We start from the raw sequence: 22675 nt of genomic DNA on the forward strand, positions 1-22675 counted from the left end.
ACTAAAATACACACTTTATACATATAACGTATTTTAAAATTTGCATAAAATAAATTAAAAATTTAGAAAAATCAATCTCTCTCATATTTTTGTATAAAAATAACCTAATGTTAATGATTTAAGTTAGCTTTAGAAATTCGTATTTTTTTTTTGTTTTATGTTGTTCTTAGTTCTACTCAGCACTCAAACCTAAAATATATGTTTTGGCTCTACAGGTGTATTAATTATTATCTTTTATTTAAAATATTGAATTAAACTTGGTTAAATCTGTACTACCTATTTTAAAATATTATAAAATATAATTTCATAATTCGTGTAGCATGCACAAGATGGCAGCAACTTTTTTCTCTCTCACACACGTACTGTAATGTATAACTTTTGTTCCGTTCTTTGACTTCTTTGTGATAGAGGCTTTAGTGAATAGCGATTGGCCAGTCTACAACACGACGGTCTTTGGACAGGTATCGTACTTGCCTTACCGGTTGAACGACACGAAACGATCGAACGAACGTCACTATTTTATTTAATTTTTAAAGCGAATAAACTAGGCACTACAACCCTCTAAATCGTGAAAGCAATGAATTGTGTATTATAATATTAGTTTTGTAAGTTTTAAAGTGTTAAGTGAAGTTTACAAGGAGTCTGTTTTTGTTACAATAACATGTTTATTTACTAAGTTTTTGTTGGACTTCATCGTTGTTTCTTGATTATTGAGGTACGTATGAGAACTTTATAATATAATTATGTTTTAAAAACGTTGATTTCAAATATGTTTAGATAAAAAAGATGAAAAAGTGAACTGAAACATGTAAAGTATGTTTTTTTTTTAATTATCTGTAAATCCGTAATTTGAATAAATTTTCTTGTCAATCTGCATGCATTAAATATAAACATGGATGGGTTATACTAAAAGTCAACATCATGATGTTTTTTTCTTTCTTTCTCTACACTAATGAATATACATATATTGGTTACTTTGGTAGTGTATATTAACTAAATTACGTTAGTTAATACTTTTGTAGATTACCTTACACAGATTAATTTGATTAAATGTTAATAAAAATGTCGTATCCATAGAAAATATATAGCAAAAATTTAATTGTCTTTAATAAAAATTATGTGGTGTTTTGTTCTATAAGCTTAGTAGCTTATGCCGTCCAGATTTTTTATTAATCCAATTACCTACTTATTATTTTCCTTCGACTATAGTTGAGTAAAGTTATCTGCATAATCAAATACCTGTTAAGTACCTATCGTTACAATGTTTAAATTTTTCCTCGACTGTATAATTCCGATAAGTATAAAACTTAGATCGTTTCATGTAGTTCAAAACTGAATACTGTAATAAATCTTATAAATTGAATTTATAGCATATTTTTGTGTATTTTTATGAATTAAAACAACCAAAAGCTGTCGTACGTACGCACCTAAAAAAATGTGTTTGCAAATTTTGGCGTCTAACAAAACTAGCTGCCCATAATATTATTGCAAAACATTTTTACTGTTACGTACTTTTGAAGTCCTAAATACAGCACATTTAACGGTGCGATACGTTAAACTCGTTACAATAAACGTTTAGTTATCCCGTCACATTTTTCGAATTACATGATAATCATACCGAACATGACTTCAAGGATAGTTAAAGCCAAAATCTGCATTTAATTTAAGAAGCAAAAAAGTTATTTAAATCTATCGTCGGATCGGGAAAACACCTTAAAGAACTGGCAAAAGAAATTCAACGAAACTATTGTTATTCGTGGAGCAATTATTCTCATTTCTATTCGCCTGAAGGCGTTTTATTCCCGAGATGTGCTTTCATCTAAGAAGTCATTCGTTTTATAATATATCCTTTGATATTTATATGCAAAAATAATAAAAAAAAACTTTAATGAATATGTAAACGTTCCTTGAAGATTTTTTTCAGCATCGACAACTTTGTGTTTTGAAACATCATAATAACTCAACCAATAGTGCGAGAAAGATAAAAACTTTGGTCAATTTTATGTTCCGATTTATTTTAATATTGTAGCGATAAATCAAATCGATTTAAAAACAGAATTAAAACAAAATTAGAAAGTTTAGAGGCCTCAATTCGATTCTCACAGTATGCCGTCGCTTATTTTGCCTATATGGTTCTGCATGAATAAAATATCCTACCGTGTAAAAATAACATTTTTCACAGACGATTTATTAACTACTTATTAGGTTATTTTCATGGTACAAGTAAAAAGTAACAACTGAACGTGACTCTAACATTAAGAGGATGCTTTAACGTGACAAATGACGGATAATTTATATTTCATTCACATGCTTTTGATAGAAAATATAAAATTGTATACATATATTTTGTTGTAAAAAATGACGCTGTAATAAAATAGCAAAAACAAATGTTCTAATTGTTTTTATACTTTATTATATATATAATATGATGTGTTATAAATGAATTGCATAGAAACAAAAATAATATTATGACAGTGCTTTGTACATTAAACATTTGTTGATTTGTCTTATAGCCACAAGTTAAAATCTACTTTAAATATAAATGTAAATCTTAAATCTGTAAACAATAATAATAAATTTAAATATAATTTCGTACACTTTACGAATTAGAATTACGTACATCACCTATATATTATAAAAGTGCGAAGTAATAATATAAGACACCTCGACGTACAATCGAAAGTATGTATAAAGTAAAGATGTAACTATAAAATAACGAGAATTATATGTATCTATATATCTACATATATATTTGAATGTAAATAAAAAAAATTGTGTCGAGCTATATCAAAACTCAAATGTTTATGGAAGAGCTTAAATATTACTGAACAAATACAATGTAACAAGTTTTATATAACAATAATATATACATATATATTATTTAAATATTGAAAACAGAAAAGCTGGCAACTTCCTTTAATGAAGACGCAGCGTTGAACTGAATATAAATAACTTACCTATTCCTCTTAAGATAATTTGTAGAAAATAAATTTCGCCCTCCGATGGTAAACCTCACCGAAAAATGTTTCAAACCTTATGACATTACGTATTTCATATCACTATGTCATTTCACGATCGAATTCTGCATCAAGGTTCAAGTTTGTTCTTACAGAAATGATCCACAGATCGTTATCCAATCAGCAAGAAAAATAGTAATCTATCATCCCGAACCATGCACTCAACCTGATGGAATGAAACTGCAACAAAAACATGTATAAGCATGGCGATGGGCGATCAAGTATAACAACATAGTTGAAACCATATCCTTCTATAGTAACATTTATATTGTTAATTTCTAGAAATCGATAAGAAATAAATACCAGTAAGTGTTATAATCGTTTCGTAATTGCTCTAACCAAAGTTATAAAATTGAATAACAGCTTAATTAGGTATTTCCAATTTCTTACCATTGGGTGGCCCGTTTTACATGTACGTCCGAAAAAAAAAAACAGTTTTGTTAGTACACTAAACCTTTACTCAACAAATTAGATTAGTCCAGTATATAAATAAATCTAAATATACGGACGTGCAACGTATTCAAAATTTTAATCTTTAAAAATTGAATATTTTGTTACAACGTTGATAACCAAAAGTAAATTGGTGTATAAAATGTATGGATGTTTGTATCAAGTTATTTCTTTTTTTACTTCATACTTCGAACTCAAACGTCTTGCAATTTATTTATTTTTATAATTATTATTTACATAGAGACTACAATTTATTAAATACAAATAATTAAAAAATCTATTCTTCACATTTTTTTATATTTAATAACTTATGTAACACGTAAAGTACGTAAGTAAAGTAAGAAAATAATATTTACCATTAATAATCACGTATTTGAGCGGCGTAAATAATGTTAGGTAATATATAGCTATACAAATAATAGCTTTATTATATTACCCACTTCGATCAATTGATGTCTATTTAAGGTATTAAAAACTAATTTATAGATGTATAAGACAAGAGATTTGTGAATTACTAAGTGTTTTTTCAATAATGTTTGCACTTGGTTTTGTTTGAGAAAGTAAGATTGTATATAACGTTTTTTTTATTTGCTGATAAACAGTTATAAGGATCAAGATATGGCTAACGTCTACCTTATAGAGGATCTAGTCATAAATATGGGAAGAACGTTCACCAATATCATGATTCAGTCACAGTAATGCGATGACGCATACTAATGTTGGAAAAAACTTAGGTAGAGATAATTCTTTAACAATGGATATATAAACGAATATTTATTGAAAAATATATCATATCATAAAATGTTAAGCTAAAATAAATCAAAAATAATGAGTGACAAAAAATGGTTAACAGAAGGGGGTTATTTATAATAAAGTACGTGTTTAAAATGTTAGGTCGTACGAAATATTGATTTTAAGTTCGAAAAAAATATTTTATATTGTCTAATATAGCCGTCCAAAGTGTCATTATTTTACACAACAAATACTCTCATATAAGAAATTAAACAAGAGACATCGTGAGAATTAAACGATCGCATTACTTATTTTTGTAAGAACTAGACACCCACCCACAATTAAAATAAAAATAAAAAAATATTTTACTTGGAAGTACTTAATTTTTTTTATTTGTTGAAATGTAGTAATTCAGAGATATTATCTATTTATGTTGAATTAATATAATTCTGCCTGTTACTATATTTAGCGATTAGTGGTCGTGCTGTAGTTCGCTCCGTCTGTCATCTTCGAGCTATGTTGCAAGGAGTATCCGCTACCTGTCATTACTAACTGTCGCTGTAAAGCAATCGTGCTTCCCGTGTCAATTTAGAACCGTTAACAGTGGGAACAAAGACCTTTATTGCGCGACTGTATCAATACTTTTATTGAGAGAGAATCCGTAACAATTAAGAAATAAATAGATTAAGTACCATAGTCATTAAATATTATAAAATATTATGAGCTGTGTTTGTGCTTTCATTTTGTATGTTAAACATTTACATAATAATAAATGACTTACGAAACATTATGCACATATTTGTCTTTTATAAGAACAGTTACATGTGCTGTGACTTATGGCTTTACTTATTGCAATCACAATGTAGGAGATGTAATTAACATAATCATTATACTTCACATCATGATCGTGATCACGTATGAAGGTTATGTGATGTTGAACTAAACATGGTCACTTAGAAAAACAACAAATAGCTTAGAAATAATAGGTACCATCAACATGAAAGCAAAATGAAAAGTAAGGAATTCAAAAAGTGTAGATTATAAATTATATTTCTTTCAGAAAGTCGTCATCCTCTTAAACAAAACAGACGTATTCTGAATACTCACTTTGGTACTTACTAAATAACTCTCGGTTAGTTAAGATCTTGTCTTTGAGAGGAATCGGGACGCGTGTAACTATTTAACAAACAGTACGTAACACCATTTATTTCAGTCATGATCTGCTTTTATATCAACAGTGAATTTGTTAACCTATATTTTATTATCAAATGAATCAAAGTGAATCTCGCGACTATACAACATCGCCTGGAGCAAATGTTTTTTTAATTTGCCCCATGTGTCTTGTTACATCCATCTGTTACACTGGTTTTAAGTAATCAATGGTAAGAGTAAAATTAAAATTATCATTTAATGCATTCCTTGGTCAGCGTCAGTTAAATATGTGGTTTACGAGTAAATAATTATACTAGTATTGCTTAGGCTATTATGTATGCAACGCGGCAAACAGTATGAGCCCGGACGTTGCCCTCGTCGCCCTCACTCCCACTGGCCTATCGTAATATATAATATGAATGAAATACATATAGTTTATTAGAGACAATGCCTTTTTCCCTCGAATTTTATTTAGATTTATGTTGACGAATTCAAAATATCATGTCTAATTCATCTTTAATTTCTATTAAAACGATTTTAATTTTATGTTAATACCAATTAGTCTCAGAAATTGCACAAATATGTGTTACTTTATATCTATAAAACTTGCAGTGTTGATTGCAACATTTGATTTTAATTTGATACATGCGTGCAATGTTCAGATGCAGAGTGAAATTCACATAATATTGAAATCAGTCGTCAATTTCACCTGTTCTTGATACTTGTAAAAAACTCTATTGTTTCAAATTATGTGAAAGCAATTGGGGCTCAGTTGTTATATAATATTAATTGACTTTAATGATTTCATGGTTATAAAACTACAAACTCCATATGATATTCTCAGTATAATATAATATATAAGGTAAGTTATTTGTTAGGGAAAAAGTGAAATTGTTTGTAAAAACAATGTAGAGCTCTCTTTTTGTACAAAACAAAGCAATAGTTAATGTTTCTTATGTTTAATTTTATCAGTACTTGCCACATATGCAAATTTAGAAATATTGCTCACCTAAGTAGGTTTAACTAGAAGTAAGGTATAACTTTTCATGTTAATACTTTCTCATCTACAATTTTGAAATGAAATATTTAATAGAAAAAATATTATTAAAGATTGCTTGGAATCCTTTACGCAATCCCACGAGTTTTGTTGCGTGTCGTTTCATACCTAAAGATAAACTGAGATCATTGCATTTTGTTAAAGCGATTAAAAGATGTTACATATGATGATGCAATATTTTAGTCATGATTTATATATATATATGCGGGATAAATATATTTATATATATATATATATATATTTATCCCGCAAACAATTGGCCGTCCACTGAAGGCGAAAATACATTTAAACTGGCGTCCACCTGCTTTTGGCGTCCGTATACCGGACGCCACTTTTTTAGCCGGTGGCATTGAGGTCCTATTCATCCTAGCTAGCCGTAGTACAAAAATCGACGGAAGCTAAAATTCGCTTAAAATAGTTGGAATAAAATATTGAAAAGTTCCCGAAGAAATCACCGCGCGGGTGAGGCGCTGCCGCAGCGCGTATATCGCACACAGTATATCGAGGGGAATTCCTGACTACGGATTCGCTTATTTGGCGTCCAAAATTGCGACGTTGCCGTCTCGCTCATTTCACTTACGACTTGCATAATACCTATTCGGTGCTTGAAACAATAATTTGTTTGTTTTACATCAGTGTGTATAAATAAACTGTTATTGAAACTTATTTAATGTTGTATCAAATATATTAATAATGAATATATGAATTCCCGAGGACTTCGTGGAAGAAAATTTTTAAATATTTTACAATAATTAATATGTACATTAATTATTCATAATAATAACATAAAGTATGTCTGTCTGTCTGTTATCTTTTCACGCATAAACCGATTTAGATTAAATTTAGTATGGAGACATTGTAGAGAAGAACATAGGATAATTTTGTCTCCAAAATCATACCCTAACGAGGTAAAAAAGGAAAGCAGAACTTTGTACAGGGAATCTATATCCGCTTAACTGATTTAAATTAAATTTGATATAAAGATAGGATAGTTTCCATCCACGAAATCATCCTCTAAGGGACTAAAAGGGGGTGAAAGTTTGTACAACATCTATATCAATCGTGATTGGTATCTGTACTGTTAAATCTTCTGTGTAAACAAACCGGCGTAAAGCTTAGTACTTTGTACAGGCGCCAAATAGCCATATACGGACGCCCAATAGCTGTATACGGACGCGCAATAGCTGTATACGGACGCCCAATAGCTGTATACGGACGCCCAATAGTTGTATACGGACGCCCAATAGCTGTATACGGACGCCCAATAGCTGTATACGGACGCCCAATAGCTGTATACGGACGCCCAATAGCTGTATATGAACGCCCAATCAAAAATACATAATCAAAAATCAAAATAAACTTTATTCAAGTAGACTTTAACAAACACTTTTGAATCGTCATTTTACAATTAAGTGAAGCTATCAAGCTACCACCGGTTCGGAAAGTAGATTCTATCGAGAAGAACCGGCACGAAACTCAGTAGTTACTCTTTTTCAACATTTAAAAATACAAAGTCATGTTAATTAATAAAATTATATATATTAAATATCCTGCTAGGAAGTCAACAGGTATTACACGCTCCGCGCTTTTTTATTATCTATAAAATCTTGTTTCGAAAAATTTGCTTTTTTTACCAATGTATTTTTTACAAACGATTTGAATTAACGAAACGGCAAAGTTAAAAAATGTCTGCAGAATTTTATTATAGAATCGGATACCTTGGCCCAAGAAGGATTTATTAACTTTGCGGAGTCGGAAACTTGGCGTTATAAGCTTATCTTCAGTTCTAGTGCACATACAATGATTATCACTGATTTTATCAAAGTGATCAATGTTACTGTGAATATACATTATATTGTTGTAAATATATTGCGACGTAACAGTGAGTATTCCTACTCTATTAAAAACATCCCGAAGAGAGTCCCTAGCTTCATGATTATAAAAGAAACCGGATTGCTCTCTTTTGTAAAATAAAGATAGATTCAATATCTGCAGCGTTACCCCAAAGTAATATGCCATATGACATATTACTGTGAAAATTACCAAAATATAGTATAATAAGACGAGCGGTATCAACATCAGTTAGTTGTCTAACTTTTCTAACCGCGTATGTTGCGGAGCTGAGTCTTCCTGTTAGGGATGCTAAATAAGGACTCCACTGAAGTTTGGAAAACAATTATATTCCTGAGGACACCGTAGTATCGGCTACATCAAGACGGTCAACATTGGGTAGGGTAATAACTACACATTTTGTTTTTTGAGCATTCAAAACTAAATTATTTACTGTAAACCAATTGTGTATCTGTGATAATGCACCGTTAACGTCGTCATAGTCAGTTTTTTTTGTCAACCTTTAAAATCTGTGAAGTATCGTCAGCAAACAACACTATATCACAAATACCTTTAATATAGAAAGAAAGATCATTTATATATACCAGAAATAGAAAGGGACCCAAAATTGAACCTTGTACAATAGCAGAGCGATAGTAATCTTGAGGCATACAGTATTATTTGAGGTGGTATATGTGGCTGCAAGCTACCAACTTTAAATGAAAGCACTGTTCCCAGTAAATTCATTTTATTATAAATACTATCATTTTATTATTGTAAATATGAAAATTGGTAGGTAGATTTTTATGACATACAGGAATAATAAAACACAGGAGATAACAAATACAACAACAAAATAATGTGATAGAGAGGACATAATTATTCCGATGAAGTTTTATGGGCAGAGCCACTTGTGCTAAGAGCGAAAATGAGAGACACTATTTACGCAAACCAAATATGAATCCCATTTTGAAATCGCCCAAGTTTTTCGCTGATCCTCCGTGAGATGTGTATAACAGTCGTCGGCGTAATCTAGGATAGCAAGTAAATTCGTATTTACACATTATAACATATCGGGCATCATATATGTAGAAGTCTTACGAATATTGGAACAAAATAAACGTTGAACTGTTTGTACAGAACAGCGATAGGAAAAGAAAGAGACAACAAACCTAAAGCTGGCAACGTCGCACTTCCAAATACAGTCCATCCTGTGAGGACGCTAAATAATCGATGCCATAGGTAAATTATGATCGATATATCGAGGATGCCTGAAATGTATCATCATGGTTAGGGGTTCAAAAATGTTTGGGCCTGACTGAAAGATGAATATCGCGGATTTTTTTTTTTTATCAGAAATCAACGTATCCCAAGGACCTGGAAATCAAAAAACTAAGCAGTATTCATTAAGACATGTTAATTAAAGTAAGGGGAACTTGGGGACGTCGTAATGATGCACCACGTGCATGACGCCAAAAATGTTGTAGGATGTATATATATATATATATATATATATATATATATATATATATACATCCTATATATATGTGTGGATGTATAATAATTTCTTACGTTCTCATAACCTAATGTATAGAAATGAAAAAATATATTAAGACCTATTTCGATTGTCATGCCGAATCCATAACTTAAATAAATAAATATATAGGTATACATTTATGTGATAATTTCTCAAAGATAAAAATACATAATTAGAAATGTTAGACGTGTTGCAAGTTGTATTAATTGAAACATTAAATATTCTTGAAAATCACCGACAATCTACCAATTTTTAAAGGAGCTGTAAATCAACTTTTTAATTGTTTTAAAAATATATTTAAGCGCCTATTGGAACCACGACTTGTATCTACGTTGAAGCATAGCAACCTCACATATGCTGGACAGTTATAATAAATAATATTCGATGCAATGTCTGACCCAAAAAATAGAGGTTATGATAATGAAGCTTATAAAATAGTACATATCGATATGGTTAAGTATGTTTGTATATTAGGGCAATGCCTGCCATAACCTCCTTTAATAATATCCAATAAAGGCTATTTTTGAGAAACTATGTATGAGACTGATAGAATAACTTTGAAATAACTTACACCTGATTAAAGAGAAAGCCTAAATGTATTATAAGTATAGATATACCTTGTTTTAAAATAGTAAAAGTTATTTAACGATGTAAAGTCTTTATATTCGAAAAAAAAACTGCGTTATCTCTTAAAGATTATAATTCAACAAGAGCCTTTTAAACAAAATCAATAAATGGATCTATAGATAGTCAACTGGTCTGTTCCGTTATTTCTACAAATCGGCACGCATACTAACATATTTTCAATGCACTCAGACTACAGTCCACACAGAAATGTCGCCCTTCTATATTTATCTCGACAGGTGAATGTTCTATAAGAACACCTAAAAGATAAGTCGTTTCAATATTGCTTTCATAATTTGTGCCCGATGCAGACAGTCGTTAGCAGCGACTTTTTTTTTAATATGTGAAGAACACAATCAGGCCTGATACTAAGTAAATACGTAGATTTCCATTATCACATTATGGGTATGGAGTAGACGTGTCGGGAATAGAAAAATATATTTAATTTTGTATATTTGTTTGATTACCTATAAAAAAAATTATAAAAATAAAACCTCTTACGCTTTTCCTTAATCCTTTTGATCCGATCATCCTTTAGGTCAGATATATTTTTACTATCATATCACCCTAATTTCCTGTTCAAATATTTGTTGTTGCAGTATAAATAAAATAATTTAAGAATTTAAGTAATCAGTTTAAAATACCCATTATAATATGTGATATTAAAGTTTGAAATAACATCAAAAATGTCAATAATTATAATACACTTTTAATAAAAAAAATAGGTATATACCGAAAATGTCAACAAACACGGTGGTATAAATAAATTTATCAAAAAAACTAAGTGCTCTTATAAAGATTTAATTAAATGAACGACAGGATATAAGTTTTTGCTTGCAAACCAATAAAACTGCTATCTAGACTATATTATTTAAATTCTATTACTTATAGGAGCTGGTTAACCACTTAGGACGAATAAAAAAAAAGACATTACAGGCCGAATGGCACAGTAATTAAAACACAAGAATCGTAACTTAAGATTGCGAGTTCGAGCTCGTACAAGCACTACTGAATTTTCTTCGACTTATAAGTACTCGAGTTGAGTACTCAGCGTTAACACAAAACATTGTAGGAAGACTTACACGGTTTGGATGAATCTCTCACGTATGTACAGCCAAAGGCTAACAAGCCAGATTGGTATAATCCAAACAGTCTCCTTAAAAATGAAAACATAGAGCCGAAATAAAAACAGAGATCTCTGCCCGGCTGTGAGATATAGAATTAAACAACTATATAAACCAAGAATAAACTTATCACATAACAGAATAAGCAAGGTATAGACAAGTATATTGTTAGTATCGAGTCACTATAGTACTACAAAAGAGAAAGCGAATTTACCTGCATTTGCTCTGACTTACGATAAGTTATTTATTTACCTACTCTTAAGTTATCTGATGGTTCAGGTAAAAAATGCAATCACGCAACTTACGTAAACAAAGGAAGCTATTTGTTGATTGAGCCATGATTACAAAATATAATTATAAGTAATAAATATATGCTATATCTTTTGACTAAAACTATGAACCCGGATGAGGATTTTCGTGTTTAGTGTTATTTTATAAATATTTACATCTTTAAATGAGATTCTACTTTATGTATATAATAAAATAATATTTTAAATTAACGTGGCTATTTTTCTTATTAAAGATATAGATTTCGGGATATTTACCATGTTCTTAGATAATGTCGAAATAACGAGCTTCACCGAACAAAAATAAAAACATGGTAAATATCACAAAATCAATACATAACTTTAATAGTAAAATAATATTCTATTTATCAAATTTCTTTTCTTTTCTGCCAGGTCTAAATAAATATTTCATTGAATTTTTGTTACACAATCGTTATGAATAAAGTAACCGGCATTTACATTTTACACATGTTGTAGTTACACATTTGTATGCTTAATAAAGTTTAATTGACTGGCGTCATGTCTTAGATTATATACAATTATACATGCATATAACCTAAGCGTCATGTATTCTTTGTGTTTGCAACAGACATGCAGTTCTACTAATCCATATTATCACAGCTTAGAATACCAATATTCAGTCAATTATCCTTTAAAATATCTTTCATTATTTAAAGACTTCAAAAATTTTGTCTATTGTATAGTTGTGCATTGGTTAGTTTATTATCGTGATCACATTAAAAAACTGACATCGTAGATACTGTAAAAAAAATTAGAGTTTATAACAAAACTCTTCGAAATGAATTTTTAAACACTCACGGCCATAGAAGTAGGTTCATTTTGCTGTTCATAACTGTAAAATGATTATTAATTTTAATGAAGCTATGGCCTTGTAACAGGTATTCGGAGAGAGGTAGCGTAATCAAGGTGACAAACTAGAAAACAATGCATGTGGGCAACACATGTTTTACTATGGAACCTTTACTTAAAGGCCATTACACACTACTTAATATATTGGTGCTGTGGTACATACCATTTGGATTATGGCCAAAGAAATAGGGAAACAGACAATTGAAATAAAACTTAGCTCTATCATCGTTCGCTTATAAATGCCTAAGTATTAGCAAACAATCATTAGAAATTTATTGAATCTTAACTTATTCAAACATTTACCGCGCACCTACTCATAATGCCCAAAACATTTTGTCGTATCAGTGAGAATAAAGTATTATATCATTTAAAACATACAACGACTTACAATAATACAATAAAAAAACAGTAATATGACTGCGTCATTGCGACAATAATTACAAAAGTTAAATATCAAATTTCTGTATCGGTACTTACTATTCACGTTTAGCGTTATGTTTACCATTTAATTATTGGCACGTAAAGACCTTTAAGTATATAATTGTCTGAATATGTAAATACAATTTTCATAATCGGAAAATTATAAAGTTAAATCACTGCATATTATCTATGTATATTTGGAATCTGTGTTCCTTGGTTTAGAATTGCTATTACAGGAACCTAATATTTAAATATTAATGTAATATAAAGATTTGTAATCGATGCTTTTGTCAAACAACATTAAATTTGGCTAAATAAATGAGTTAAAATTAGATTTTCACAAAAACAACACTATATTATTTTTTATATTGATGCTAACCTTCCGCGTCTAGCGTCTTGAACATGGCCTTCAGTACAGTGGTGAACAGTTTCGGCGACAAAACGTCACAAATATGGATAAGATCTTCATTCTGCTGATTATGTACTAGAAAGGTCATCGTTGTCGGTTCAAAAGGCACCATCACCACAACTTGGCTTCGTTGCTACGAGTCCAGAGCAGACCAGCTTTCGTCTAGACATAGGAGCTGATTATATTCCACAATATTTAATTAATTTATATGCAGTACATGTTATATAATTACTTTATCTGCTTATATCTTAATCAAATAATAATCAAAGTAAATAAAAAAATATATGACGATTCAATTTGATTTATCAAAATTAAAAAACACCAGGGCCTTAGCCCAGCATTGTATAATTATTTCCCATAAAACATATTTGTCTGTGTTCAGAAAAAATGTAAATTATTTTCTATACAACTTTGTAATAATTATATTATAAAGACGTGGAATATTATGTTTGAATACGATAATGTTTGATGATGAAATACGACCCTGTTACATTTTCATTATTTGTTTATATGATTAACATTTCAATAGACTTGTGGTTTTTATTCGGTCTTATGTATAGGAAATAAATTCTTAACGAGACCAGTGTGCGTGACGGAAGACGTAATCCAGTAAAAACTACAGATCGTTCTACATCAGCAGTGTCTACGATTCAGTCACTATTGTCCGCGATCTTCACACTTCGTTAACGAAATCAATGTCGGTACAAAGAGTAAATATAAACGAATTGTAAGTTATACAAAACGTATTAAAGGAAAGTAACATTTTTGTATATTTAACATTAAAAAAAGCCATCTCAGCTCAACGTTTAAAAAACTAAACAGTATATTCACTACTTCCTTTATTATTTTATTTTTATCTTTAACAGTTTTTGTATTATTATATGCTTTTCGTTTGTTCTATATATGATTCATTTGTAATTTAATTGAATTTCATAAATGTCATGTTTACTCATTTTTCATTTACTCACAAACGTTTTAGCGATACATATAGTGCATTTGAATATATTAGTACTGAAGTTACGGATATTAAGATGAAAATGCATGAAAATCGAATGAAATTTCTCTTATTAATAAACATTTTCATGCGCGTAATTATTCACCGTCTACTGTTTCCGACAATGTCAGTTAATCTAATAGATTACTAATACTACTAATTGTCGGCTATTAATACAAAACGATAAGCGAATGATATAACTCATTGTACAATAAATATTTAGGCTAACCATATTTTTCTGTTTTATTGAAAACAACTCCGATTTTTGTAAAAAATACAATAAATTTAAACCGTTAAATTTTGTACAAAAACTAAGAATAGGTACGACTCGTTGTAGTTTGTTTTATGAATAATCTATTGTTTAATCTGTAGCATTGCCTTCGACTTTAATATTTTTATATCATTTATATCGACAATTCTCTAGTATTTTTTATTTATTATATAATTACCAACAATTTATAGTAGATCGGTAATAAATCAAACACGAGTTTCGAACATTTGCCCTTCTCGATTATTATTTACGAGATATTACTAAAGGAAATATAAAAAAAAAAATATTGTAGTAGATTAGTTTTTTGCTTACATTGTATTTAATAGGTATTGCCATTTACTTGTCCTAGATATCCAAGTTACTATGTTGAGTAAGAATTGATACATCCTGTCATATAACGCATATAATTTGAATGAATAAATAAGAAGTTGTAATATGCAGCTTATTATTAATTTGTGTTTTAATACAGGTATTTTTTTATTTTATATCTAAAATAAATGACACCAAACATTATTTTAGCAAAATAATAAGATTGAAATGATGAATTGCAAAAAATACAATACTAGCTGAAACCGCGCCTTCACCCGCATATTATTCTGTTTTTTTTTAAAGATCCTTTTAAATCGACCATGTATTGTAATAATAATGAAAATTTATATAAAAGATTGAAAACATTTTTAAACAGTTAGATCACGGTTCGCACTACTAAAAATTGGACGTTTTTGCGTATTGACTAGTGTTTTTCGCTGCTTTCGAGTTATATTTATCATAAAATCCACTATAGTAACTTAAATTTTAATTGACTTAACACAACAATTAAATATTAATAAAATGATGAACAGAAAGAGATTAATCGCTAACTAGTGAAAGTAAAAAAATAGGTAGGTGAGGTCTTTGATTACAAGGCTTAGAGATAAAACAGGAAGGCTGCACGCCAAGAATAACTACGGCTAGATATTCAATACAAATATATGATGTGAAAGCAGATATGATATTACTCTATTCCATTCCGGGCACTAGTTATATAATTAAAATTTTATTACAGTAATAATATTATTATTCAAATTACGTTCATATATTTTTATTAAAATATGTATACATACTCTTTATTATTTTCTCGGCCTTTCTCAATCTTATTTTTTTTATTTCTCTCTTATATTATATGCATTTAATATTAAATTTTTAAAAACATCCATGGTTCATTTAAAAAAAAACATATGTTGAATAAATATAGAGCAAGTAAATTTATATCTTTATATTAGTATCTAATTGCTGCGTAAAAAACTTCGTAAATAAATTTACACTTTAAACTGTCGCCTTCAAAATCTCGCCTGATATAAGAATTTTAGTAACTATCCACCACCCGGGTCCAAACCGAGCTAACCAGGGGAAATCAGACCTACCAACGTACAGATTGATACATATATTTATATATACTGAACTAAAATATCAGCAGTATAATTGTTAAGGAAATGCAGCCAGTATTAATTGACAAGTGCTTGTCAAGGCGAGTACCTACTTATCATTAAAATGGTATTTCACCTCACGATTTATATTATCTACAAATACCACAGTCTGAACAAAAAATAAATAGTCCTAAAATTTAAATTGTTTTATTAATTAAATAGAACTGGGTTCGTGCCTTCGATGTATGCTGTAAAAACAACATTAATAAAAAAAACGATATGTTATTGTCGTTATAATAAAATTTAAGTCTCATAAATATTTTGTATTAATAATTATACACATGAAAATTTTCGAGAGAATTATATATATGATCCTTTAACTAACATAGCTTAAGACGTATTTGCGAGTATTAGGTCTGACATAAACATTTTTTTAAGACATTTCATACGAACTGAAGAACGATACACACGACTAGTACTAATTATTTTTAATTAGCAGTGTTGTTTTTGAAACATGATTCGCTACGATATTGTGATATGATATAATCACTTTATATTGCATTTGGGTACGTGAGCTTAAAATGCGTTTTTAATATATGTGTTCAGTGGTGAAGTAAGCACACTAAGGAAGCAGCATATTATTATAAAAATATACATACATGCATATCTACGCACATATGAAATTATAATTAAAAAAGCTTTAAACACGTTCCTTAATAAAGGAGGTTTGCCCAGCGAAAGAGCATATACCAGTTAAACAGTCATCGTAAACTATAGGTTCCATTTGATGATCAACCATTTAATAGGCTAAGGTCTCGTTCAAAATACCTTGCACTTAAGTCATATTTAACGCTATTATACATGCTGGTCTGCAATTACGAGTGCCTAGTAATATATTTTAATTACGTACATAATTTCCGCAACAGTTATTTAGCACAGGGCTAATAATCGTTATATTGCGCGTTGTGATCCGTCGATAAATTACTGTAACCTACCTATGACACATCTGTTTGTATATATTTTTCCGTCTGTATAAAATGCTGCAGATAGACGCTTCCGTGATTTGAATTAATCAATAAAAAAATAAAACTGTTCTGTACATTTTGCTCGACCAAACTTATGTTGTTTTTATCAGTTATTCGATAACAAATAGGTAAAGTTTAATAATAAACAGATCTTAAAGTGGATCTGGTACAAAGAAACATTAACCTCAAACCATATAATTTAAAAAACAATTAAACAAGCTAATTACATTAAAATAATAATTCTCACGTTGTTATAAAATTGTAAGTAGGTGTGATGTCGTCGTTTTGTTATATCGTTGTTCAGATAAAAATCTGTTTCTATTGATAATAAAAGAATATTTATATAAAACTAGCAACCCACCCGTTCTTGCACGGTTGCAATACTGGTACTAAATTCTGTAGTATACAGAATTCGTTCATTTTACGACATCACATTAGAAACTTCTTAAATTATTAGTGTTTCTTTACTATATTTTCCGTGTGTATACGTATATATATAATAACTTTATTAAAACCTTATGTTATATAAAAACATTCCTCTCGAATCATTCATTCTATCTATCAAAAACTACATTAAAATTCGTTGCGTAGTTTTAAAGGTCTACTTACTATGTAATGGTAGCATCAATCAACAGTTACAGAAATAAATGTGTCATTATACTAGTTTTAAAAGCTGCAAGTTAATCACTTTAAAGAGTAAATCAGTAAAATGGAAGTAAGTTACAAGTTGAAGGTGTTACGCGAAGAAAACTGAACACGAGATAAAACAAGCAAACAAAGAGCCATAGACCATACGATACCGACCCGCATTGTCTGAGGGCATGGGAAACTTGCAACCTGACTGAATTTTTATGGGAACGTGAACTTGTCATACACTCATTACTCTGATTACCCCCACAATTAAATGTAAATTAGCTCATACTTACATTTTTATATTTGTCATATAAATCAAAAAAATTCTTCGCTATAAAAGTTACTCGAATGTCTACATATTATATGTTACGTTGTATGTCATTTATAATTATTCTATCTTCGATTGTTTCGTTTTTGTTTATAAATATATTTTATTCAATAGAAATGATTTCTAAATCAACCGTTGAATATTGTATCCACGATTTTCGTATTTGCCGTAAAACTGCTATTATACAGCCTGTTGCAAGACCAATTCAGGTTAACAGATGCTCTCCGGTTGATTCAGGTTAACATGGTTCCGTTAATTGGTCTCTAAATGTGGATGGCCATTAGATTGATAAAATACTTCACATTCGCACTGCAAACTATCGAAAAATTATAATAACTTTTTTCTTTCCTATAAATATATCGGTAACATTAAACTCAATGATTATAAAAGTATCACATTCACACAAAGACAGACAAAAGGATTTAAAGTTTTTTTTATCGATATTCATACGTCTCGTCAAATCAAATAGACAAAAAAATTATCCTTCAAAAATTATAAGTTAAATTATCATTTAACTTATAATACTTACTCTATATTAAACTGCTTTACAATATCTTAAATACAATATACAATATAAAGAAAATATAAGTAAATTTAAAAGAGAATAAACTGATTATAAAAGTAAATTAATTTTGTGTACACAATACGAGGAAAACCGATCGACGATGAGACGATGCAAATATTTCTTTATCTTTTTATCTTATCGGTCTCTAAGAACAAGTTAGTGTCAGTTTTTTACTGTCCGTCTTATTATGTAGATGTTTTAGCTTATTTATTTAGTTAACAGTTATTGAATATTTAAATAATGTAATTTTAATTATTTAAATATGAAAATCGCTTCGTAGAGAATATCGTCTTGTCGAGCTAAAACAACAGTTCATGGTATTACGTCGTGTCTACTGTAAATTGTGTGTATACACTTTATGCAGCCAGTTGAACGTTCAGAACCGTTGGCTATGGACGTTACCGCGCTACCTTCTCTAGACCGCGACCTTTGACGAGCAATGTTTCATTTTGCAATCCCACATAACTACAACATGAAATACCAACTGTCTCTGTATTAGAATACAATCTGTTAGCCACTGTTTTTTAAAATACGTTTCAGTATCTTAATTTTATTTCGCGTAGATAACGTCCTGATGACGTACGTTTGTTTAGTGAAATTGAAGTGATAGGATGCAGTGTAGATAATATTATATTTCTTCGGTTTGCGGTTGTGGTTCGTGTCGAAAGGTACTGTTGCTATATGTATTTAACTTTTAATTTCTCCATTTTCTCAATGTGTTCATTTATTAATATGTAAGTAAATGTTAATGAAAACAAAGGGAATTCTAATAGAAAGGTCGGAGAAACGAGTGAAGTGGAACTAATTACTGGCAATAAATTATGTATTTTAAGAAATTGTTGATAACATATATGTCTGTATTGAATATTGTTTACATGTCGAAATATCTATATCTTATTGCTTTAAATATAATCTTATTAAGATAAATCATTTTTGTTTTGATAAATAATGATTTTGGTTCGATTCTTTTTTCTATTTTTAATGAATTTTCCAGTCTTTTGCTTTTAATAACAATATAACTGTGTATTATAAATTTGTATATAAAGAAAACTATAAACGGCCTGTTAAAATTTGGAGAAAACAAAAGGTCAGATAAGATTAAATTTAATGTACACTTGTAGCAAAGAATAGAAAAATTCATACATTGCTACTTTCGAAATATCTATTTAAATTAGATAATTTACTGAAAATAAGAAATTAATACGAAACTATAATGTACATAACTGATATTTCATAAGTTGTTACTTAGGTAATAAACTAATTATTGCTCATGGAAATAATTTTATTATTATATAAGGTTTCTCGAATCAAACTCCTCCGCTATTCATTACATTAGCAAAAAACGTGATCAATGGCGTAATTAAAAGCCATTGTCAAAATAATAATACTGACGATTAATTTACACATTATACACAGTTGTTACACATTAAATAGTAACTGATAGAGCTATTTCTATCAAACTTATTACAAAAGATTAATGAAATTATGTAGATAATTAAATAATTGTTGTAATTAATTGTATTGTTATACATTAGTGAATTGAAAATAAAGTCAATTTATAAACAGTTACTTATATTTTTTCAGATCGCGCAAATGCAGCAACAATGCAGGCTCAAAAAGAATCAAGCAGACCAAAGCGGAGCATGAAAAGGCGCAATTCTAGAAAAAAATCTTTGTCGCCGTCAGATTTAAAATTTACTCAAGGGGACGCGAAAAGCGAGAACAAATTGAACGGTAAAAGATCATTATCCGAGGGGTCAGTGAAAGTGAGACACAAGAAAAGCAACATACAGAGGACTTTGACCTACCCCATTTCGTGTGCCGATTTCGAAGATGTCTCTATGGACGCAGTGTTTAAGATGAAATGTGAGCCTGGGCCGCCTGAAAGTGACGAATCAAATCTGCCGCCGACGAGTAGTGATAGAGATACGGAGGATGATGTGCGTGTCATGGCTCAACCTTTGCCGCAAAGGCCTCGGTGGGACTCGGGAAGCGAAATGGACTCATTGGTCTCCATAGCCGTAAGAAAAGCGTCGGCACGACGACGCCGAACGCCAGCTAACCTTGGTAAGTTTTTCTTTGAATTGAATATTTGCATTAAAACGACACGCTCAAATAGGTAGAGGTGGGCATTGTCAACGCTATCCAAAGTGTATTGAAGGTATCATATCGTATTCTGTTTTAATTATCTGAAAAAACTCGTGTCGTATGAACCAGTTTCCAGCAGTGCTTAGACCAGATAAACTGGATTGTAAAATTAGAATGTAGACTAACGAATGAAATAAAACAATTTTTTTAATCGACTTTTAAACAAAAAATATGACAATCATGTTTATACGTCAAAGTAATTTGAATAAAGCTCGCATACTTTGGGATTCTCAATAGATTAAGATCATTTACACAACTTAATATATAATAAAAATATGAATTCAGAGCTTCTTAAACAGGATATAATTACTTGAAAATGGACTTATAATTGAAATATTTTAAATGGAATGGTTGATAATTATTTATATATTTAAATGCTCGGAATATTTTATCCAATTTCGCAATGTCATGAACCGCTACAACCGGTCTGAGATTGTCATTTTGCAAAGAAGAACCTAAAAGAAACTAAATATATTAAATATTCACATATACTAAAAATATTTGAAAAAACGTCAATTGAAATGAAAACTTCAATGTTAAATTGTTTCGACATAAAACTTCGGAAATGTAAAGGTCGCGATTTCTTGCAATATCACGTCTATTATTTATTTAAATGTATATCAAATGAAGTTAAGCATTCAATAATCTTATATTAAACTATCAAGCGACCCCGGCTTCGCACGAGTGCGGTGATTTTACTTTTTATACTAAAGAATGATTATTATGTACAACGTTTACAGCTTGTTTTGCCATTAGACAATACAAACTTAATTATAAATTTGTAATATCTTCGAAAATATTCATTTCAATTACATGTTCTAACAGGTCATATTGATCCAAATTAAATCCACAATGTATTTAAGGTACTTAATTGGATGAGGATTCATGCTGTATTACTAAAATTGTTTCATAAAGTAATTGTGACACTTAGAACAGAATGTTATTTTTGTTATATTTTATTATTATAAACAGTGTACAAATTGTTGAAGAACCAAATAAAATAAATAAATAAATAAGTCAATATTTCTCGTATAAGGTAAAGGATACAAAATGGTTATTGTGGTTTAGGAATCAAAAACAGACACATTTTTAAATACCCTTATTTCGAAGGGTTCAGCCTAGTACCAGTAATTGCCAAAAATGTGTTTATTAACGATGTCATATTATAAACATAAAATTTTTGGTGTTTCCTTATAATTAATAAATTATACATATAAACCTTCCCCTTGAATCACTTTATATTTAAAAAAAAAAGCCTTTTCAAAATACGTTGCATAGTTTTAAGGATCTAAGCATACATAGGGACAGACAGACAGCAATAAGAGACTTTGTTTTATACTATGCAGTGGAGTAGCTTATAAATATAATCATGGTTATTGAATTCATTCTCATACATTTTAGTAATATGATATTCATTCGTAACTAAACACGTGGTAATTTAGTTGCAGACATGTGGAAATTATCGCCGTGTCAACATTAATTTATTATTTGCACAAACATTCGAATTCGAATTTGTATGAAAATAGTTTCTGCAATCAGTACATAATCGCACGTAACTTACAAAAACGTTACTCGTGATTTTTCTATAATTGATGCAACGGGGCATCAGATTTTTATGTAAATTAATATTATGTTCGAAAACTAACAGACTAGATCGATAAAATGTTCTGCCATATGGCTTATGATAAATATAAAATTATAATTAAATAGATAGAGATAATCTGTCATATTGTAACGTCGAACTGTAATGTGTTTATACCACAAAAACCCAGGAAGAAAACATTCTCAAAATGATT

General features: G+C 29.6%; 1 protein-coding gene across 2 annotated transcripts in view; it reads left to right on the forward strand.

The window, feature by feature from the left end:
- Window positions 1–444: 444 nt before the first annotated feature.
- Window positions 445–22675, forward strand: part of LOC124532519 — a 60803-nt gene continuing 38572 nt past the window's right edge. The window contains exons 1-2 of one of the 2 annotated variants that reach the window (XM_047107446.1): window positions 445–715; window positions 20316–20798. In XM_047107446.1, the coding sequence (XP_046963402.1) occupies window positions 20336–20798 (463 nt within the window). In that variant the 5' untranslated portion in view covers window positions 445–715; window positions 20316–20335. Of the gene's footprint in view, window positions 716–18944; window positions 19400–20315; window positions 20799–22675 lie in introns of those variants that run through there. The other variant, XM_047107445.1, reaches the window with a different exon arrangement.

Source organism: Vanessa cardui, chromosome 9 (assembly GCF_905220365.1).
Source record: "Vanessa cardui chromosome 9, ilVanCard2.1, whole genome shotgun sequence".
In the NCBI taxonomy this organism is placed as follows: Eukaryota; Metazoa; Arthropoda; class Insecta; order Lepidoptera; family Nymphalidae; genus Vanessa; species Vanessa cardui.